This window comes from Canis aureus, chromosome 2 (genome assembly GCF_053574225.1).
Source record: "Canis aureus isolate CA01 chromosome 2, VMU_Caureus_v.1.0, whole genome shotgun sequence".
Taxonomy (NCBI): domain Eukaryota; kingdom Metazoa; phylum Chordata; class Mammalia; order Carnivora; family Canidae; genus Canis; species Canis aureus.
The window spans coordinates 80,946,317-80,968,868 of record NC_135612.1 but is presented as its reverse complement, the minus strand read 5'-3'; the positions used below and the strand labels follow the sequence as shown (position 1 = coordinate 80,968,868).

At 36.0% G+C, this 22,552-nt stretch overlaps 2 protein-coding genes across 8 annotated transcripts in view; one reads left to right on the top strand and one right to left on the bottom strand.

Annotated features, from left to right (window-relative positions):
* Nucleotides 1-22,552, top strand: part of PCDH7 (protocadherin 7) — a 416,043-nt gene that overhangs the window by 360,653 nt on the left and 32,838 nt on the right. The window lies entirely within an intron of this gene.
* The window catches only part of LOC144302654 (uncharacterized), a 32,286-nt gene continuing 21,130 nt past the window's right edge, over nt 11,397-22,552 (bottom strand). For 4 of the 6 annotated variants that reach the window (XM_077880213.1, XM_077880205.1, XM_077880201.1 and 1 more), the window contains 3 exons: nt 22,375-22,421; nt 14,964-15,302; nt 11,397-11,534 (listed from right to left, as the gene is read on the bottom strand). In XM_077880213.1, coding sequence (XP_077736339.1) covers nt 11,415-11,534; nt 14,964-15,302; nt 22,375-22,395 — 480 coding nt within the window. In that variant the 5' untranslated portion in view covers nt 22,396-22,421 and the 3' untranslated portion in view covers nt 11,397-11,414. The remainder of the gene's footprint in view (nt 11,535-14,963; nt 15,303-22,374; nt 22,422-22,552) is intronic. The other 2 variants (XM_077880222.1, XR_013369651.1) reach the window with 2 other exon arrangements.

The following is a 22,552-nucleotide window of genomic DNA, read 5'->3' as shown; positions in this document are numbered from 1 at the left end:
TGAAAATATTCAATGAGATTATGATTGGTAATTTTCAACATTCATTTCTAGCTTTCATTTTTTTAAACTCTTATTTTCTAGAAAAAAATCTGGACATGCCGTTATTATATCCTGTCACCAAAGTCTGAAGGCAACTTTCTGAGTTTGCTGATGGGTTATGACCCACCGGTGGGAAATAATTAAATGCCTACACTCACCGATAGTTGCATCAAACATATTAAGAATACCAATGGAGATATCAAAGCATAATTTAAAGTACACTTAAAATGTACATTATTTAGCTTATTGCTTACCTAAAAATAATTTCAAATCTCTAAATGTCCTTCATATATATGCTTATGGATTTCAACTATTTTGGATTATGCAGAAAAAAATAGAAAAATAGTTACAGAAAATGTTTTTTAAATTAAAAATAACTTAAATTCAGCTTGTTGAGATTAAGGATATGAAAATAGATTATTGTATGAAAACAGATTATTGTCATTCTATTTAACATGTAGCTTCACAGTGATTTTTCAAGCATTTATTAATCAGTAATTGGTTGATGGTCTGTATTTTGAATGAATTCTAGTATTAAATATTACTAAAATGAGGGCAGCCTGTGTGGCTCAGCGGTTTAGCACCACCTTCAGCCCAGGGCCTGATCCTGAAGACCCAGGATTGAGTCCCATGTCGGGCTCCTTCTTCTCCCTCTGCCTGTGTCTCTGCCTCTCTCTCTCTCTCTCTCTGTCTCTCATGAATAAATAAATCTTTAAAAACATTAAAAAAATAAATATTACTAAAATGAAAAAATAACAATGAGTTTGATGAAAAAGATAACTTTATATCCTGGTTAAACTCCCATTTATTCTCACAATCATTTTGAGGAAGGTTTACTCAACCAAAAACATAATATATAATTATAATTATATTTATATATATTTATATATATTTATATATTATATATATATATATAAAGTTCCACTTACACATTCGTGAATAAAGTTTCCACTTAACTCAAGAAGAATTTCACAATTTAGCAACACAGAGAGTGAGATTCTGGATGTATATAATTAAAGAGTGTAGCTAAATGCTTGCATGATTAAAGGAAATGAAAAATTAGAAGTATTTATAATGGTTGAATTGTGAAATTATAATCAGGCTCAATCTGAAGTACTATGATTTCCATTCCGGTGGTCGTTTCAGTAATCTCTTGCCTGATGGAGTTACTATTCTTTCCCCATGCACGTGTTCAAATTTTCTGCATACTTCACATTATGAGAAACTGCCTAATTCCATGTTCTTAGAATGCTTGGTACAATGTTGATGTGCAATAAGGTTTCTTTATGAATAAAAAAAAGTGATGTACAAATATTTTCCGTAGATACACACTCTAAAATATACATATTTCTGTATCTCTAAGAAATGAGATTATCCTTTTCCAAATAAATATAAAAAGGCAAATGTCAGATCTTCATCTTTGTTAGATAGGAAGATGAAATAATAAATGAAACTAGAAGAATTTCATAGGGAGAGACATTGAAGAAAAAAAAGTGGATTAGAAAAAGCTGCAAACAAAAAAAAAAAATAAAAAGAAAAAGAAAAAAAAAAGAAAAAGCTGCAAACGAGGTATGTTTTGGATTGGGTTCTAATCTATCAGCGGTGGTAACATTTCTGTTTTCCAGAAACATTTGGTTACACTTCTTTGAAACCATTTGTTGTATTCAAATCAGAGAACAACATTGTTAAAAGGGCCCTAACAGATCATCTAGTTTAGTGGTTCTTAACTGATTTGAGTTACGAGACACTCTGTGAATATTACCATGGGTAAAGACCTTTTCATTGGAAAAATACATGTTTGCCTAGAATCACGGTTTTGTACAATTCTGCATACCTTTCCAGGAATTTCCATTAAGCCAGGCAACCCATAGACACAATTTAGGAGCCTCTGATTGTGCATGGTTCATTTTATAAATAAGTTGAGTAAACTAGAGACCAAGAGAGGAACCAGATTCCTTAATGCCAATTCCACTGACCTTTCCATATCTCTCCAGGTCCACGCAGATGATGTCCCAAACAGATTCCCACTCAAGCTATTTTTTTTTTCTATTTCTGTCACCAAATAGGAATGGAAATGTGTGGAAGCAACTTCCACTTTCCATCAGTGGCTCGTTCAGTTTCACTGCCTAATTTTGTCTTTATAGGGGGAAAAGTATTTGGTCCTTCTCTGTGTGTGTGTGTGTGAAGACACACATCTCCGTTTCAGAGCTTTGAAGTAGGCTGTCCCACCCATCTTTTAAGTGTGGTTTCTTCTGTGTCATTCCACCAAGGGATAATGTACAGTGGGGAATTTGTGGCCCAGTGACAGGCACTTGGGTGCTGTATTCTTACTTCCCACAGAATTCTTACTTCCCTGATTTTCAGCCAGGATGGAATGGTCTTTTGCTATAAACTTCAAGGAATTATTCCGCACCTCTTAGAATAAGAGCTTTGTGACAACTAAAAATTTCAGGAAGATCTATTTCATTATATTCATTTAATTAAATTTATGAAGGTGTCCTTGTGGCACTGCTTGCTTCCCTCTTACTCTGAGTAATAGTCAAAAGACATGTAGTACTATTTGTACTATTTGTATCACTTTTGTTAAAAACACAAAACAAAACAGATGCTCAGTGAAATTTGGTCTGGAGAAAATGATTTCAGGCTTGTCCCAAATCTTTGTGTTCCTTAAAAGCATCCATCACCAAGCTCATCTCTTGAGATGGTACATTACTCTACAGAGCTAGAATTTTCCTGAGCCACATGGCAAAACTTTTTGTCTTCTACAGATTCCTTTGGAAGTTATAAAGATGAAATTGCAAGGTGTAGTGAAATTTCTATCTGTATACTAGTTGGAAGAGAAATCATTTAACCTCACATTTCAAACATAAGCTTTTCTTAAAAGCATCACTGCAGATACAGCCACTACACTGTGATTCATCTCTGATTCCTCCTATAACCAAGTTAATAACTGTGTGATTTTGGATGAGTTATACTTCTGAGACTTTGAAAGGCCACAGTGTGAGCCAAAGAGTCCCTCCCTCCCTCCTTCCGAGGTTGTGAAGATTAAATGGGATTTAATTTTAACATTAAAATCCTATTGTAAACAAAAGATCTCAAGACCATATAGAAGGTGTTTATAAATCTTTATTAGTCGTTTGGGTTTATCTGCACCTAATAACTGGAATTGTAAATGAATTTCCCGCTTCCATTCTTTTTTCCCCCACTTATGGTGGGTGTGTCTTTAGAAGATGTGAATTTGAGGCTTATATTTGCCACCCCTTTAGGGGGGACATCCTGTAACTTCCACCTGCACAATTTCCGCATTCTCAAAATAGTGATCATAATATCTGCCTCTTTAATGCTTTAAGAATGGTTGAGTGAAATAATGAATGTGAAAACCATTGGTAAATTACCATTGCCAAAGAGAAAATGAGAGGATAGTTCCACTCTGTAGAAAATCTCTTGGTAAATAAAGTCATCAAAGCTAATTTGATCTGCAGTACCAAATATTTGAACCTGTGCAGATATCTGCAATGATCTCTAGCATAGAAACATCCCAGGCATCCTGAAACAGAGCTGAACCAGTCCATTTAGATTTTGCATTAAAAAGAGAGATGGCTGCATGACCATCGTTTTGCCAGCCATTATGTAAGTACATGTTAAAACAAATCCATGAAAGGCTACAAAATCGGCAAGTCATGTCTTAAAGACTGAAAAATCTTCACCACGGATTATGAGGAAAAATGTGCATTTTCCTTGGTAAGAAATGTTTTACTTTACACTGAAGAATCACAAACAGGTCATACTGAGATAACAGAAAGCATTTCTGATAAACAGAAGCAAATCAGCAAGCCACAACCAGCAGTGGGACTGGGAGCAGTTTCACAGAGTCTGTTAGAGGCAAATGGAACTGCAGAGAGCATTAGCGAAATTCCTGCCTTTCATCCAAATACCACTGATAAGGAACACACAAACAACAACAACAAATGCATGGTTCAGCTGAAGGCGGGCTCCTCCAAAACATTGTCTGCCACCAATGCACATTTTCCTTTAAATCCTCCAAAAATTCAAGTTAAGTTTTATGATCAATTTTACCAAAAACATTGTGCTTCGGGGACAAGTTACTCAGAGTTAGCATCAAATGTCAATTTGCCATATAGTTCCTTTATGATTTGAAGAAACAGGATCCTTGATCTTAAATAGTAAGAGCCAAACTAGTAATCTTTCGAGTGAAGATGTAGCTTTGAGGTGAAAAATCAAATCCAGTAGTTAGGTATTTTCGGACACAAGAAAGACCTTGACCTGTATGAAAGCCAGAGATATAATAAAGAACTGAATTATAGAGCTAATAGGCAGGGTATTTTTATGGTTGAAGCTTTAGCTTTAAATATCCCCCGATGCCATTTTCTTTCTTTTTATCTTAGGCTATTAATTATGGTTATAAGGATTAGTCCCATGGTAGATTTTGTACCGAGCTTAAATTACATTTCTTTGGTCTAGTGAGTCCCTCCCTGCCACCCTCACCTTAACCCTAGAGTATTGAATCTGAGGATGATTAAGGATAGGAACCAAAGAGGATGGGAGTAGCTCATCTTGTTCTATACTTCTTCTATCTGTACTTGTTCTGTCTTCCAAAGTAACTTCGGTTGGTGTCTTTTGTCTAGGCCTGTTTTGCGATGGGGCATTATAAGAAATCATTCATTCTGATTTTTTTAAAGGTTGACTTCAGTATAAATATTTATTAAAATCATCAAAAAATAAGTATTTGCTAAAAATATCCAAAATATAAAAATATCTTCCAAAGGTAAAAAAAAAAAAAAAAAAGCCTCATCTTGACAGAGAGCCAAGTACTGGTGGGTTGAGGCTTGGGAGTGAACCCATCCACAGATTTTGTGCAAGGGGAAAATATGCATTAAAGTAGAAAAAAAATAAGAAGCTCTGTACACTACTGTAGTGTTTAGGAAATTTTCTCTTAATTTGTAACCTTCCTCTGTTTGGTATTTTTTCTAATAATTATTATAGAATGATTGTCTCATACTTGACCATTTACCAATATATTGCTGCTTTGTTAGCTTTAAGCAGGATATTTTACATTCTTACCTCATTAAGCTTGAAGCAGTCTTCCTATGGTGCTCCCATCATTGGATGCTCCATTTTACATGGTGCTGGTGACCCAGGATAAATAGAAAACTGTTGTATGGAAATAACCTGCCTAACATTTCAACCCCCTAATAAGTATTTAAATATTACATTACATAACTTATCTAATAATATATACATAGCATGCAACAAAGGCCAATCATGCAAAAGATGCTCTCTAGGTCCTAAAATATTCTCAGTTATTTGCATTGTATAAAATTGATCTCCTGCTATGAGAAGTTTGGGACAGGCAGATAGAATTATTTCTGCTATTTGGAATGTATTTAGTTTAAATATTCAAGGAAATATATTTTGCATTTACCTTTTTCTAAGATTTGAGTCACCTTTCGAATATAGAAGGGGGGTGTGATCAAGCTTACATGAAAATAGAAAGTTGGATCACTTCCTCTGGAGGAAAAAAAATTAGGAAGTAATTGAGAAATATAAAAAGGACCCAGAGAAGAACTTCCTTTTCACCTTGTCCCAAAATGCAGGGTAATAGTAGACACACTCAATTAAATTAAAGGGTAGCAGATTTAGAATTTCTTTTTGTAGCATATAATCAACCTGTGGGATTTACAGCCTCAGGAGGGTGAGTTTCAAATCTATATCTAGAATAGAAAAACAGATCATTTCATGGCAAAAGTTTAGGTGATGGTGTAGGAGGAATCAAATCTCATGCTTTCAAGCATAAAATGACATATGGACAAGGAAAACCTTTTCTCAATGTAAAACACAACCAGAGACATGTTGCTTGCCTCAAACATTAGACATTTGTCAGTGTGAGGAAATGAGCAATCCAGATGAGTAGATTCTATGGTTCTTGCTCTCTTTGGGTCATAAAATTTGTTATTGAGTTTATTGTGCCCTAGAAGAAAAAAACAACTTCTACTCCCATCCCCCACCCCCAAAAAACATAAGTATACTCTCTCTCTCAAGTGTACAATTGGTCACTGTGAAAATATTAATAAAAAACTAAATACATTAATTTTTTTCTATCAGTTGGTTTTTGGTCAACGTATCTATGAATGTGCTTTTCCATTAGAGAGGGAAAAGGGAATGGAAAGAATTTTATACCACTATGATGTAGCTTTTGTTTTAGATAAAGCAAATTTTCCCAAATCTCTTATCCTGCCATCCACTAAACTATGTCATATAGATGATATGTGCCTGCCAGTTTTTATACTATCACACAGTGAAATATTTCTATCTTTAAAGAACTAAAAACAAACTTATTTTCTCAAGTAATGCATAGGAGCTGATTGTGTGGCTATGAGTGTTTCTTTTTCTCCAAAAATATATAATTGGTCTTTTTTTCCCCTATAATTTCCCTAGTGAGGCTTAATGAATTTATGTTCAAGTTGTTATCTACCTGATAAATTCAGGAAGTATAATAAAAGTATAAGAAGAAAACTGCTGGCCTTGTTCAAAGGCAGGCTAGGTCCTGTGACCTTTATATGTATATTTTTCCCCTTTTCAAATGTTAACTGTAAGTACTTGCTTTTTTCTTAATAATGAAATAGATTTCTTTTAAACTGGGGCAAAAATTCTCTACTGAAGGTATAGGGCACCATTATTTTCTCCAACTAAGGAAATTTATATTTTAAGATAATGTAATTTTTAATTCAAATGAATGATTTTCTAGGAAAAGTCTTCCAGACCATGGATTATCCTAAAGGGATGTGTTTGAGAGTAGAACTGTAACCCCAAATTCTTCATAAACTTCTCTCTAGGTAACTCTAGGCTTGCTTCTTTGCCCATTTACGCAGGGGAAATAAAAATGAATCAAGATCTTGGATTTATCCTCCAGCAGCTGCTGATTCCCCTACACAGTGATGTCACTGCCCACTGCTTGAGCAGGCTAGGGACACCAGTTAGCTTTCCTGTTCCCACATTTAAACTCTATTATCATCTCTGGGGGTGTTTCAGTTTCAAGCTCTCATAACTGACCACTGGAAAAAGTCAGGCTTAATCATAGGCTATTTTTGTGAAACGTATTTGTAGCACCACTTGACTCAGCATTTAGAAAACACCACGTAATAATCATTATCCTATATTGAGCACCTCGTGTTTACCAACTTATATACATTATTTCTCATCTTCCTAATAACTCCACGGTGCAAGCACTTTTACTCTTAGTCTGCAAGGACTCAAAGAGGTTGACCAGTCTTTCCAGACCCACAAAGCTTACCTTGCAGGAACTGGTGGGAGCGAGGGTGCTGTGGTCACAGCAGGGGGGTCTGACACCGGACTGCTTCCCTTGTGCACATCAGTTTGGTCACGTTAGCTTTATGATTATTGCAAACTTACCTCACAGGTAGGTAGCATGTAAATGTTGCTTCTCTTTCTTGCTTTGGTTATCAGGAAAGTTAACCTGGGTTCTAGCAGTCTGACCTGCCTCTAAAATAGAATAGATTAGCGTGAAACATATCTGGTCCGTATTTTAATACAGACTGTATTAGTTGGCTGTGGCCACCATCACAAAATACCACAGACCGAGTGGCTTTTACAACAGAAATTTGTTTTCTCCCAGTTCTGGAGGCTGGAAGTCCCAGATCAAGCTGTTCGAAGATTTGGCTTCTCCTGAGGCCTCTTTCTCTGGCTTGCAGACGGCTGCCTTCTCCCTGCGTCCTCACACGGCCTCTGTCTGGGCATGTGCACTACACTCCTGGTGGCTCTTTCTCTTCTTAGAAGGATATCAGCCTGATTGATTAGACCCTACTCTTATGACTCACTTAACTTTAATGATCTCCTTAAAGGAAGCACCTCTAAGTGCAGTCATGTTGGAGGTTAGGGCTGCAATATATCAATTAGAGGAGAACACAATTCTGTCCCTAATCCACACAGAGAGGTAACTATTTCATTTGCCGTGGGCATTGTCTTGATAATGCTGGACTACTCCATTACATGGCATAGATATTACATTAGTTATGCAGCTTGAGAGAGGCAAAGGTGAAATTACTATTTCCCTGTATTGTGAGTCTGAGTTGAACTCAGCCTGCCTTCTGGGTGAAGCAGATTTCCTTTATTCAGGCAGCATGTGTCTGCAGAGGGAATCTGCCTAACGCTGTTTGCCTTGGTCAGATGGGCAGATCACACACTCAGAAAAATGTCAAGGAAACTTGCAAAGACATGTATGTATCCTAAGTAGTAAAGTGTTCAAGTATTTATTAGGTATCCATACATGCAAGATATGTGTTAGGGTTAATTAATGATAATGGATGAGGATGAGAGGCTTTGCCCTCAAGATCTGTTTGGCTCTTACTAAAGGCTGAGGAAGATAATATTATTTTCCATATTTCACCTGTGGAGAAGATGAGCACCTAAGAAGCTAAGAAACTTCTTCGACACTGAACAGCTAGTGAGTAGGGTAGACAGGTGTTTGCTTTTGTTTTTGTTTTTGTTTTTGTTTTGTAAAAAACAAAATTCCTAAATTCATGCTTTCACTCACCAAACTGACTGATAACCCCAAATATAAAAAGGTTACTTGGCCCATGTCTCTGTTAGCATTTGTAGTAACGTATCGTAATTATTTCGACATGTACCTGTCCCTTCTTGTGGGAAGGGAATGTGATGGATTCATCTTTACACTAATAGTGTTTAATCCTGTGCCTATATCATGATAAGACCAAGGTAAATGCTGGATGAAACAAAGGGAGGAAGGAAGGAAGAAAAGGAAGGAAGGAAGGAAGGAAGGAAGGAAGGAAGGAAGGAAGGAAGGAAGGAAAGGAAGAAAGGAAGAAAAGGAAGGAAGGAAGGAAGGAAGGAAGGAAGGAAGGAAGGAAGGAAGGAAGGAAGGAAGGAAGGAAGGGAAGGAAAGGAAGGAAGAAAAGGAAGGAAGAAAGGAAGGAAGGAAGGAAGGAAGGAAGGAAGGAAGGAAGGAAGGGAGGGAAGGAAGAAAAGGAAGGAAGGAAGGAAGGAAGGAAGGAAGGAAGGAAGGAAGGAAGGAAGGAAGGAAGGAAGGAAGGAAGGAAGGAAGATGGCTAACTATGGTTCTCACTGCTATGCTGTGGAGATACCCTAATACCACCACACTGCCCTACAAATGCACACAAATTCATACATATTACAGCTTGAAGTTTGATCAAGTAATAGCTCAGATTGCTTTAGTTCAAAAAAAGGCCCCAAGGAGAAGATAAAAATTGTAACTGAGGGTCGACAGTAGGTTTTGATGGATAGTTTGTCAAAGAAGAATGGTGCGGCTGATATACAGGGTGCAGTAAGGAGATGAGTGGGCTGAAACAGGTTTGGAGAGCAGGAGTGGGAGGTGAGTTACGTCAGTTATCAAACAAAAATGTAAATAAAAGGCTAAGCATTTCTGTAGGCAAAGAACTTCAGTAGGACTGAGAGGAGCTAATCAATCCCAGATGAAATGTACTATCATATGATTCTTTTACTTGAGTATGTGATACATTCACTCTTGGTTTCTGAAGTATAGCTGCTGGGGAAATCCTGATAGAAAACAGGTTGTCATCAGGCAAGAGACTGGTGCTTTCTCATATGGTTAGCACTGGAAGCCAGAAGCAGACTTTTCGAGCTCCTGGATACTTTAGGGATAATCTACTTTATCCATGCGTTGGAGAGACTTCGAGCTGTAGAGAAATAACACTGGCTAATTCAAGTTTCTGGAGAAGCAACAGAAATGGGTCTCATCCTCTGGTTCCCTCTTCCCTGCTTTTTCCATTTCAGTTCAAGTCGTGAGTGGATGAGACAGGGAAATAGAACATGGCCTAATATAAATTGTTTGTACTTAAAGTTACAGAAAAACAGTCTTTTATCTAGATAGTTCTGCACATGCATTTACTTATATCTTTGGCATGTGGAAAATTGGTTTCATAATCTCCAGAGAAAAATTGTTAATTTCTGCCTGAGGCGTTCTCTCTGCAGATTCCTATCAGAATATTTGCAACTCTAAAATTAATTTTACCCTATTTACTGTGTTGGTTGTAATGAATCATATTCAAAATCACCAAAACCTTGTACAAAAGACTGCACAGGAGAGGAGAAAAAAATGCATTTGGTTTTCCCAAGCTGCTTCTCTGTTGATTATTAGCAGGTAGCTTTTTTTTTTTTTTCCCCCATTTCTCCTTCTCATTTGTATGAAAATCCAGATAGAAATGAAAGTAATGTATTAGCTGTTTTGGAAAAAAATGTTAAGTCAATTATACTCTTGCAAGATTTATAAGAACTAAAGTGAGTTTAAATTTGAATTGTCAAAGGAAATTTTACATGCATTAAGCACTCAGTAAAATCCATCATATGTATTTAATTATGTACTGGGTTTTGAACTGCTATATCTAAAATGATATTTTTAATAAAAAAAGATTTTTCAGAGAACTTATTCTAGGCATCACTTTAAATTATACTTGTAAGTATAATTCAGGTATTCATGTATTTTAGTGAGAAGATTTGGGGGAAGCGTGTGTGTGTGTGTGTGTGTGTGTGTGTGTGGCACAACTAAACCCATTTTTCTTTCCTCTTTGTAATAAGCATGCATGGGAAAAGCAGTTAACAACTGTCAAGTCTGCTGAAGTGCAAGTGCCTTAAACCTTATATGTTTAGGTGTTCTGGAAATCCTACTACTCTTTGTTATCATTTAGATTCCTAACGATATGTGAGTGTTGAATTTCTGCATGTTGGGGTATTATTTCTAAGTATGAAAAGTCCAATCTTAGCAGAGTAAGCATTGACCTTTAAATCTCTCCTTCAAGTGAAATATTTAAAAACCGAGCATATTACATAAATGCATCGAGCATACTTTTTATAAATGCAAGGCCCTGCAAAGCATATTGAACGATTCAAAGATATATGAGATGGTCCCTGTGTGTGCACATTGCATCTGTACGCTCGCCCAGTAAAATATGGATGAACCAACCATAATTCTCCATTACAAATGAAAGGACATGGTAGGAATACTTTGTAGTAACAAACTCATCTCTTTATGCATGAGAAACTTCTCTTGGCTCTGACCCTAATAACTTAAATATTACCCCTGTGGAGCGTTTCTCAAGCCCTATTAATGTTTTCATATCTGCCAGTCACAGAGAATTATTTAAAAATGTAATGAGACGGTGAGAATTCTAGCAATAGTCACCATCCTTAAGAGTCGTTACCTTAAATGAAAACTGGTAGGTATGGTGGCCCCCAAATGTAGCCACTTTGAAATGATAATTTTATCCTTTAGTTTACTCTCCTCTTCCCTAAACATCTGAAACCCAAAGTAATAATGTCACCTGGTATCAGTCTAAGCCAAGTCAAGTGCAAAACGTAGAAATGAAAGGCTTTATTTTGCTAGCCTCTCTGGGGCTATGGAGATTAACAGGAAAAGGCAACATTCCTGGGAGCATCAGCATTCGGGATGTTGAAGATTGACTCTGAAAGTGGAATAATGAGGAAAAACTTTTGTAATCAAAAGCAAAGTGAAAAGGGCTTGTGAAAAGGATATTAGAGTGATAGTCTGGTATCACACACAAAGCCACATGTGTGTATCTTTATACATAATTTGAGCATATGATTTTCATTTTCCTGTGACTTTATTGGATTTTAAATATTAGAAGTAATAATGGCAATCTGCCTTTTAGAGATATAATTTAGTTATCATGAGATCTAGATTATTCACATTCAATAATACAGACTTTTTATCCATTATGTAGTACATAGAATTATCTAATAAAAATCTGATTTAATTTGGATAATGTATAATCACTGGAGGTTTGTTAATGTTTGGGGATAAGTTTATTTTTTAATTTGATGCTTATATTTGTATCATCATGTGGCAGACAGAAAAAAAAAGTCCACAATACAATCTTCATGGTGAAATATTTAATATTAGCTATAATAAAGGTCTCCTTATGAGGCGTATGACTAATTGCCAGATCAATGACCTTTACCTTTTGATAATTACATCACTTGAGAAATATAATGTTATTTTGCACATCCATTTTCTCATATTTTTGTAATATTTCTATAATTAGAAAATTTAGATAACGGTGAATATTATTTTTTTCTTTTGGAGAAAATGTTGTATAGTCCTTTCAATTCTGTACCAGTTAAATACCATTAACATATTACCATTTTTTCACTTTTTAAAAAATATATATTTATTAATTTGGGGGGTAGGGGCATAAGGAGAGGGAGAGAGAGAGAAGCCTCAAGCAGACTGCCTGCTGAGCTCAGAGCCCTACGCAGGGCTTGATCCCAGGACCCTGAAATCATGACCTGAGCCGAAATCAAAAGTCAGCCACTTAACCCTTAACCCACTGAGCCACCGTGGCACCCCACCATTCCTTTACTTTCAAAAAAACTGTTTGATTTAAAGTCTTCTTTGACTCTTTATTCTACTTTACTCTCTATGTTTCCAATTTCTATCTTCAAAAATGTTTTTCCAATCTCCTGTTCCTTTCCAGCTGTGCTGCCAACACTCTCTTACCTGAATTACTAGAGTTTCCTCTTAGCTGTTCCAACCTCTTCTTCTCTGTGAAGTAAGAATGTTCTTCCCCAAATCTATTTCATCATACCACATGCTACATATTTAGAAACATTAGTGACTTAGAAGCATTGGGGATAGCACTAGCATAGAAGTAAAGAACCTTAACTACATTCCCTTCTAAACTTATTCCTTCCTATAATCTGAACTATCCATCTGGACCACGTTAAGGACCTCAAATACAGGATATCATTTCATGTCTGCGTGCGTTAACTTGTGCTGCTCCATTTACTGGAGTGCTTTCATCACCCCTCACCCACTCCTTAGTAGGTAAAAGCGGATCATTTCGAAATCCAGATTAAATGTCAACTCTTTAGGTGAAAAACCTCCCTCAGATATGGCTCCTATAGTATAGGGCCTTGTGCTTTTACAGTTTCTCAATATTCATGTTATCTGGTATATTATAAGCTCTTCCAATGCAAACATCAAATTCTACTTATACGTCTACCATTACAGGACCTGGAGTAGTGACTGTGTATTGAATATGCTCAAAGAGCGTTCTCGTTCTACAAAATGAACTGTACATGAGGTTTACAGATGATACATTCATTTTTAATTGCACTAAATTATATTTTCCACCAAAAAACATTTATAACAAGTGGGGGGAAAATCTATTTGTCTCATACGCACATCTTATGTCCTCAACTTCCGTGATTTAAATTGGGAAGAAATCAGTTTGTTCTTATAGGTAAATGATATACTACTTAATTGAATCAATGCTCAATGCTTCTTGCCAGAATGTTATCATTTGCTATAGCATTGGTCTTGTCCGAGAAAATGTTAGTCTTTATGTGTAAAAATACATTACCATGCACTCTGTCTTCCCAAACTATTTTGAGCAACTACTTATAATGATTTAATTTGCAGGACTGTGTGCCTAATAAGCTTTCTGTTGAAAATCCTAGCACTGAGCTTTCTAAGAGCGACGTGGTCTACATGTAAACTCTTTGCAAACAGCATCTGAATTACAGGCAGAGACACACATTAGGAGCTGCCAGGATTGTGTTTGTTGTGGCTGCCTGGTTAGCTGCTGCTTGAACAGCTGAAGTATGAGCGTATTGATCGATTAGTGCCAGCTCAAACAAGAATTGCGCCAACCTAAAGGGAAGTCAGAGTTGTATGCAGAGCTGGGTTGGCGAAATTTGGCAGGGGGAGGTGGTGAGAAGGTGAGACAAGCTCCTTAATATAAAGATACCAGTGTACCTTGAGAGATCTAGGGTATTTTGTAGATATTTCAAAGATAGCAGTTTGTGGTACTTAATAACATGGAAAAGAGTTTCATTTTGGCCCAAAGAACAGTGTCCACTTTCATATACAAAGTGGGATGGGAAATGAAGTTGCTCGTGGGCAGAGTCCAATGGGAAACCTAGCTTTGAATTGCACTAGGTGCTCTAACTGAATAATCGTCATAATTCATGTATCACTTTATGTATAAATAGCACTTTTCATATAAAGCTAATAACCCAGTCTTATAACAATTACTTTATGAGGTTTACAACAACAACTTAGGTTTTAAATCTGGCTCATATGAATGACTATAATAAAATATTATATTTAAAATAATGCATATGGGTGACTCATAAAATCAAGGATGGCTATGTTAAAATCCGCCTGGGTATAAGTCAGAGATATAACAAGAGAACTTCCTAGAAACCACTCAAATATGCATGAGAACTGTTAAGTAAAAGAGTGAGAAACTCCCTGGCAGGAATATTCCTGTTAGGACTATATTCTCTGGAGGTGCTTGTTCTAGAAACTTACTCTAGTCACTCTGGGGAGCAGCAACCTTAATTGTGATGAAAAAGGAAAAGGGGGGGTTCGCTATTCCAGAATTCTTTTGATAACACTACCTATAATGTGTGTGTGTGTGGGTGTGTGTATTAAACTCGGTGCTCTAAAGATTATTAATAGAGAATTACAGAGTTCATTCTATGGATTTAAGCACAAGCCTGGAATATAGATTTTTAGTACTTCTAATGAAATGTGGTAGAAGTATTATGTTGATTTTATGTTTTTTCTTTTATAAAGATACTTCTTTATTTCTTTTTAAGTTTTATTTTTTTTTAATTTTTATTTATTTATGATAGTCACAGAGAGAGAGAGAGAGAGGGAGAGACATAGGCAGAGGGAGAAGCAGGCTCCATGCACCGGGAGCCCGACGTGGGATTCGATTCCAGGTCTCCAAGATCGCGCCCTGGGCCAAAGGCAGGCGCCAAACCGCTGCGCCACCCAGGGATCCCTTGATTTTATGTTAAGATGGAAACTAGTTAATACAAACAAACACAAAACTTCACCACATTTGCTTAAGGCAACCCACCATGTGCCAGTCCAGCGGGGAATCCTTGTTTTCCTGAGGTTGTCGCATGTCCCTCCTCTTCCCACCTTCTCTGATCTTGTTCTGTGCTGGGAAGTGGCCTTCTGGAGTCAAACCCTTAACATTATTTGCAGAAATGTTCGACATTTTTATCAGTGACTGTGCAAAAATTCCCTGAAAACACAGGATCTTTCTAGTGCTTCTATGAAAGATCTGCTTGTCTTTCTTTAGTCTCTGCAGTATGCTAGCCACCAGGTACATATCACACATGGAATAGAGAGCTTCTCTTGCTGTATGCATGGAGCCTTCTGAGTTTGATGAAGTGAGACTTCCCTGTGTCCTCTGGTGATGAAAAAAAGGTTTTATACTCTGCTACTTTAGACAGAAGAATCACTTCCTGATTGGGATCCGGGCTAAAAGTGGATCTGCCTTTGGGCTAAAATATGAATGCTATAATACTTCCTATTTAACATTATTAACCATACTTCCTGGTCCCAGAAAGCCAGAGTGTGACTATTTATTTCACATCCGTTATCATGAAATTATTTGTAATAGAAGAAAAAAAGATAGTGGGTAGAATGGCCACATTCTTGTTTAAGCGACCTCATGTAGACTTATCCTACTAATTCAGAAATAGGGCCCGCTTAGAATAGTATTCGCTTTTCAGAAGTGGCATGCAGTGTCATTTATGATAGAGTATGGATTTCATCCTTGACATTAGTCAATAGATTAAGATGTGTAATTCAGGATGACCATTCCAGCCTCTCCTTAGTAATCCATTATGGTTTTCTTACTCCTTCAACTTTTTCATCCTACTTGTAATTGTAATTTCTCATAGCTTTTGTATAGTTATTCGCTTAAGATAACTATGTATAGTACAGAAAACTAATATCGTTTACTTATTTTCTATATTCCTTTTCTCTTTTTAGTTTGCAAATTGTTCTATAATATTCCTCTTTGCAAAACTTAACCCTATTGATAATCTATATATATTCTTAAAGCAGTATCTATAACTATATCTATATCTGATAAAATTACCCAGACAATTTTTTATAATGAAGCACTAAAGTATACAAGTAATGACATGAATACATGGGTGATAGAATGTAAATTGAAGGCTAAATGGCAGTAGAGATGCATTTTGCATTTGCACTTTTTTTAATATTTCACAATGAATCGGGTAAGAGCGATACAAGTATATGTGATAGAAGGCCCATTAACTGGCATACAAAATCGCTGAAGCAATGTAGTTCAGCAGAGAGACCAAAGCCATGTAATGAGAGTGAGAAAGCAGTTTTGATAATTAGAATGAGTCAAAAGCAATCTCCTGCCTGCTTTAACTTGCACAGATGACAGGGGAAGGAAAATGTTCTTTTCTTCTGAGACAGAAACAGGACATCAGTCAAAATGATAAGAGATGTCAGTATAATATTCCTCTGAGTCAGGTACCACTGAGCTAGGCATCTGAGACTAGAGTTTCTAATCTTTTTCTTTGCTTCAGTTTTACTCTGGGCTTTGGGGTAATAGATTCCATATCAATATATATTTTTAAAAGTTCACAGTTCTTAATGGTGAGAACTAAAAGTAGTTTATAATCCAGTGGGAAAAATATAGTCTTTGAAGTCAGTAAAATTAAAGACTTTCTAGGCTTTTTTTCTTATGTTAACTTGAATAAGAAATTTATATTCCTTAAAATGGGCATGAAATTACCTTTCTCAAAGGAATTTTGTATGTATTTATAATTAAATATATGTAAAATGCCTTTGCATGGAAGAGCTTAACAAAGAATTTATATTAGCAGCTGCTATTAAATTCACTTATGGGACAACCAAAAAAAAAAAAAAACACTAGTTTTTATGCTAGCAAAATGAACCAGCATTTAAGGTGAAAGTCTAACATAAATATATATTTCCAAATAAAACTACAGAGAGGGAAATTTCTATATTACCGATGTCAGCCAAAGGAAAACATATTTTAAAATTATCTTAATCTCAAAGCCTAGAAGAGATCACAGTCATATTTATAGTATGAAGTCAGTAAATATTCACTCTACTTCTATGTTCTATCCTGCTAAAAACTAAACTTTTCTTTTTACATATTAAATCCAGGGTATTGGAGACTTCTGAAAAAAGTTACTAATGAGAAAAATGTAGAATTAAGTGGATATATACTGATGTTCTAAACATAGAGCTACTACCACAGAAGACTGTAACATAAGGCATCCAGTAAAAAATACACTCTCTAATTATATGAAAGAGAGAGGGGGAAAGGGTGCCAAGTCATTGAATAATCCTCTTAACTAAGTTAACTGCTAATTCAGTGATTCAGTGTTTATGCCAATAGATGTCCACCATCCTCAGTAAAAATTTCACGAGAGACAAACCCTATTTTTGTGATTGCATAAGCACCAACCTCATAGCCAGAAAAGGGCTCACGGTTGCTATTTTTACTGGGCAGGAAATTAAGATAATTCATGTAAAATGTTTGAAATATTTCTGGCACAAAGTAACTGTGCAATAAATTGTAGATAGAATGTCTTAGTAAATATCGATTGATTCATTCACTTTCCTCACAATTGCATGCTGAGCATTCTATATATTAGTCACATAACGAGAAAGAATAAAGTGTGGAGAGAAGATGCTGACAGTCTGTTATTGTTGTTGTTAAATGACAAACCAACCCAAGACTTGGGTAGCTTAAGTTAATCAGCATTTATCAGCAGTTGGGCCATGGTGAGCTGTCATTGATGGGGCTCAGTCTGCTCCTGTGGTCCACTGTGGGTTGCCTGGGGGTTGCTTTGCTGACCTCGGCTGGAATCTTCCATTTTTCTCTGCTAGGACAACAGGGCAACTCTATCCCAATAGGCTAGCTCAGGCTTATTTTCATGGCATGGCAGAAATACAACAAGAGCAGGAACACCCAAGATTGGATACATTGCAGGGTTGCTCCCACCCTGTTTCATTGACTACAGCAAGTTCCAAGGTCAGACCTGATTTAAAGTGTGGGGAAGTAGACCACAATGTGATGGGAGAAGTTGCACATTGCAAAATAGGGATGGGTACCCAGGAGGGCAGAGCAGAAAGTCATGGCTACTTTAGCAATTTCACATGAAGACCATACAAAAAGAATCATTGATAAATCTGCTTTAGGAATCTCTTTAACCACTTTTATTGATATAGGATTGTCAGTTTCAATTCTTTTTTCCACATAAAACAAACAAACAAACAAACAAAAAAGCAAGAAATAATGGGCCACAAAACCAGCAAATTTATCAAGGACGTAAGATCAAATTTGTTAAAATTTTACAAGATGGAAATTTATTTATTTATTTAAAGGTAAAAATACTGTAATGAATATTATTAGCTCCTTCCTACCTCTAGATTTAAATGTATTTCATTGCTATAATTCTATAGAGTACTTCTATAATTAGCATTTTTCCAATATAATTGGGATATAATTGATACATAACATTGAATATGTTTAAGGCATATAATACAATCATTTGATATATATGTAATGTGAAATTATTACTGCAGTAAGCTTAGCTAATATCCCTCACTTTGCACAGTTATATATATATTTTTTCTTTTAATATCTACTTTTTAAACAAGTTTCAAATGTACAATAAGGTATTACAAACTATAGTCACTATGATGTACATTACATCCCTATAACTTATTAACCTTATAACTAGAAGCCTGTACCATTTTTTTTAAGATTTATTTATTTATTTGAGAGAGAGAGAGAGAGATTGAGAGAGAGAGAGTGTGTGTGCAGGGCGTAGGGGCAGAGGGAGAGGGAGAGAGAATTCCAAGGAGACTCCATGTGGAGCACAGAGCCTGATGCTGGGCTCGATCTCATGATCCTTAGATCAGGACCTGAGCTGAAAGCAAGTCACGCACCCCCTGAAGTTTGTACCTTTTGACCATCTTCACCCATTTCCTCCACTTTCCACTCTCTCTTCTCTGACAACCAATTTGTTCTGTTTTTATGAGTTCATCATTATTTTTTTATTTAGATTCCACGTACAAATGAGATTGTATAGTATTTGTCTTTCTCTGTCTGATTTATTTCACTTAGTATAAAGCCTTTAACTTTCATCTATGTTGTCGCAAACGGCAGTAATTCCCTTCTTTTTTTAATGGCTGAGTATTCCATGTGTATATATATATCATAATTACCTTACTCATTCATCTGCGGATAGAAACTTAGGTTATTTCCATGTCTTGTCTACTGAAAATAAGGCTGTGATGAACATAGGCGTGTAGTTGTGGCTTTGAGCTAGTGATTTCATTTCCTTTGGACATACATCCAGAAGTGGAATTGTTGGACCATATTTTTAATTTTTTGAGGCACATCCATTTAGTTTCTGAGTGCCTCTACCAACTTAGATTCCCACCAACAGTGTACAAGAGTTCTCTTTCTTTTTTTTAAATTTTTTTTATTTATTTATTTATTTTTTTTATGATAGTCACAGAGAGAGAGAGAGAGGCAGAGACACAGGCAGAGGGAGAAGCAGGCTCCAAGCACGGGGAGCCCGATGTGGGATTCGATCCCGGGTCTCCGACATCGTGCCCTGGGCCAAAGGCAGGCGCCAAACAGCTGCGCCACCCAGGGATCACCGAGTTCTCTTTTCTTCACATACCTACCAGCACTTGTTGTCTCTTGTCATTTTTTTTAATTGAAGTATATTTGACACACAGTGTTACATACATTAACTTTAGGTGCACAGCATCCTGATTCCATAACTCTGTGCATTATACTGTGGTCACAAGAGTAGCTACCATCTGTCATCATACAATGATGTTACAATATCATTGACTGTATTTCCCATGTTGTATCTTTTATGCCATGGCTTGTTCATTCCACAACTAGAAACCTGTATTTGTAATACCCTTCACCCATTTTTGCCCGTTTGCCACTCCCCTATTCTCTGGCAATCACCATTTTGATCTCTGTATTTATGGGTCTCTTTCTGTTTTTTTGTTTGTTCATTTGTTGTTGTGCGTATTTGGATTCCACATACAAGTGAAATCACATGGTATTTGTCTTTCCTTATCTGACTTCTATCACTTAGTATAATCCCCTTCAGGTCCATCCATGTTGTACAAATGGTAAAATCTAGTCCTTACTTATAGTTGACTAATATTAATATATATTAACATATATATTAATTATATATTTATCACTTCTTCTTTATCCATTTGTGTATAAGTGGATGCTTAGGTTGCTTCCACATCTAGACTATTGTAAATAATGCTGCAGTAAACATAAGGATGCCTGTATCTTTTCGAATTAGTGTTTCGTTTCGTTTTGTTTTGTTTGGGTAAATACCCAGTAACAGAATAACTGGATAGTATGATGCTTCTATTTTTTAATATTTTGAGGAGTCTCCATACTTTTGTCCACAGTGGGTTGAACCAGTTTGCATTCCCATCAAAAGTGTATAGGGTTCCCTTTTCTCCACATCTTCATCCATACTTGTTCTTGTCTTTTTTTGATACTAGGCATTCTGACAGGTATAAGGTGATATCCCACTGTGGGTGTTTTTAATATACATTTTATTTAAATTCAATTTGCCAACATGTAGTATGACACCCATTTAGTTTCTGAGTGCCTCTACCAACTTAGATTCCCACCAACAGTGTACAAGTTATAGTACCATCCCCCCCGCCCCCCTCTCCTTCTGCAACCCTTTGTTTGTTTCCCAAAGTTAGGAGTCGCTCATGGTTTGTTTCCTTTACCTGGGGATACCTATCTATAAATGCATTGCTAAGGCAATGTCCAAGAGATTACTGCCTCCATTTTCTCTTAGGAATTTTATGGTTTCGGGTCTCATATTTAAGTCTTTAATCTACTTAGAGTTTGTTTTTGTATATGATGTAAGAAAGTGGTCCAGTTTTGTTTTTTGGCATATACCCGTCCAGTTTTCCCAATATTATTTATTGAAAAGACTCTTTATTCCCCATTGGATATTCTTGCCTCTTTTTGTCATTGCTGTCATAGATTAACTATGTAGGCGTGGATTTAATTTTGAGCTCGCTATCCTGTTCCATTGATCTATGTGTCTATTTTTGTGCCAGTACCATGCTGTTTTGATTACTATAGCTTTGTACTACACTTTAAAATCTGGAATTGTGATACCTTTAGCTTTGTTACTCTTTCCCAATATTGCTTTGGCTATTACAGCATCTTTTGTGATTCCATACCAATTTTAGGATTATTTATTCTAGTTCTTTGAAAAATGCCATTGGTATTTTGATAGGAATTGCATTGACTGTGGATTGCTTTGGGTAATTGCACATTTTAGTCATAGTAAATCTTCCAACTCATGAGCATAAAATATCTTTTCATTTGTTTGTGGCTGCTTTAATTCTTTCATCAGTGTTTTATAGTTTTCAGAGTATAGGTCTTTAAACTCCTCTGCTAAGTTTATTCCTACATATTTTATTCTTTATGGTACAGTTATAAATGGGATTGTTTTCTTAATTTCTCTTTTTTGCTAGTTTGTTATTAGTGTATAGAAATGCAAAAGATGGGATGCCTTGAGTGTCTCAGTGATTGCACATCTGCCTTCAGCTCAGGGTGTGATCCCAGAGTCCCAGGATCGAGTCCCGCATCGGGCTTCCTGTGGGAAGCCTGCTTCTCCCTCTGTCTGTGTCTACCTCTCTGTGTCTCTCATGAATAAATAAATAAAATCTTTAAAAAAAAGAAATGCAAAAGATATCTATACTGATTTTGTATCTTCTAACTTTACTGAGTTCATTTATTAATTCTAATTGTTTTTTGATGGAATCTTTAGCATTTTGTCTATATAATTTTACGTCAACTGCAAATAGAGACAGTTTTACTTCTTCCATACCAGTTTGGATGTCTTTTATTTCTTTTTCTTGTCTGATTGCTATGGCTATAGCCATCAGGACTGTGCTGAATTAAAGTGGTGAGAGTGGACGCCCTTGTATTATTCCTGATGTTAGAGGGAAAGTGTTCATTTTTTTTTTACCATTCAGTATGATGTTAGCTTAGTATGATGTTAGTTGTCAGTATGATGTTAGGTTTGACACATATGAGCTTTATTGGCAGTTTTTATCATGAACAGATGTTATACTTATTTGTTTTAAATGCAGAGGGCAGGAAAAATACATGGTTACTCTTGTGTGCTTCTCAAGTAGAACAATTTCAGGGATTTATCTCTGAAAATCCTAACCAAATTGATAGTTCCATAGTTTAAACCATGGAAGACGTGTATTTTTTTCTTAAATATGTGTTACTAAATATAGATATGAGTACTCTGCCATTCACACAGATATGGCCATTGGTAGGAACATTCAGTGCTTTACCTGATACTGTTAATGTAAGTGATAGATTCATAAATCCAATTCTCTATAAATCACAGATTCCATTACACTCTTACCTCATACTCACTGATAGCCATTCTAAAATTTTTATCTTCAAGATAACCTTACTGGTGCCCAAAGGTATGTCCAGCTAAAGGATCAATATTATTTATTAGAAATGAAGAATATAGATATAATATCAGAGGATAGTGTCAGAATTGCATTGTTTTCTGAATATATAAAACATGCCTGGCT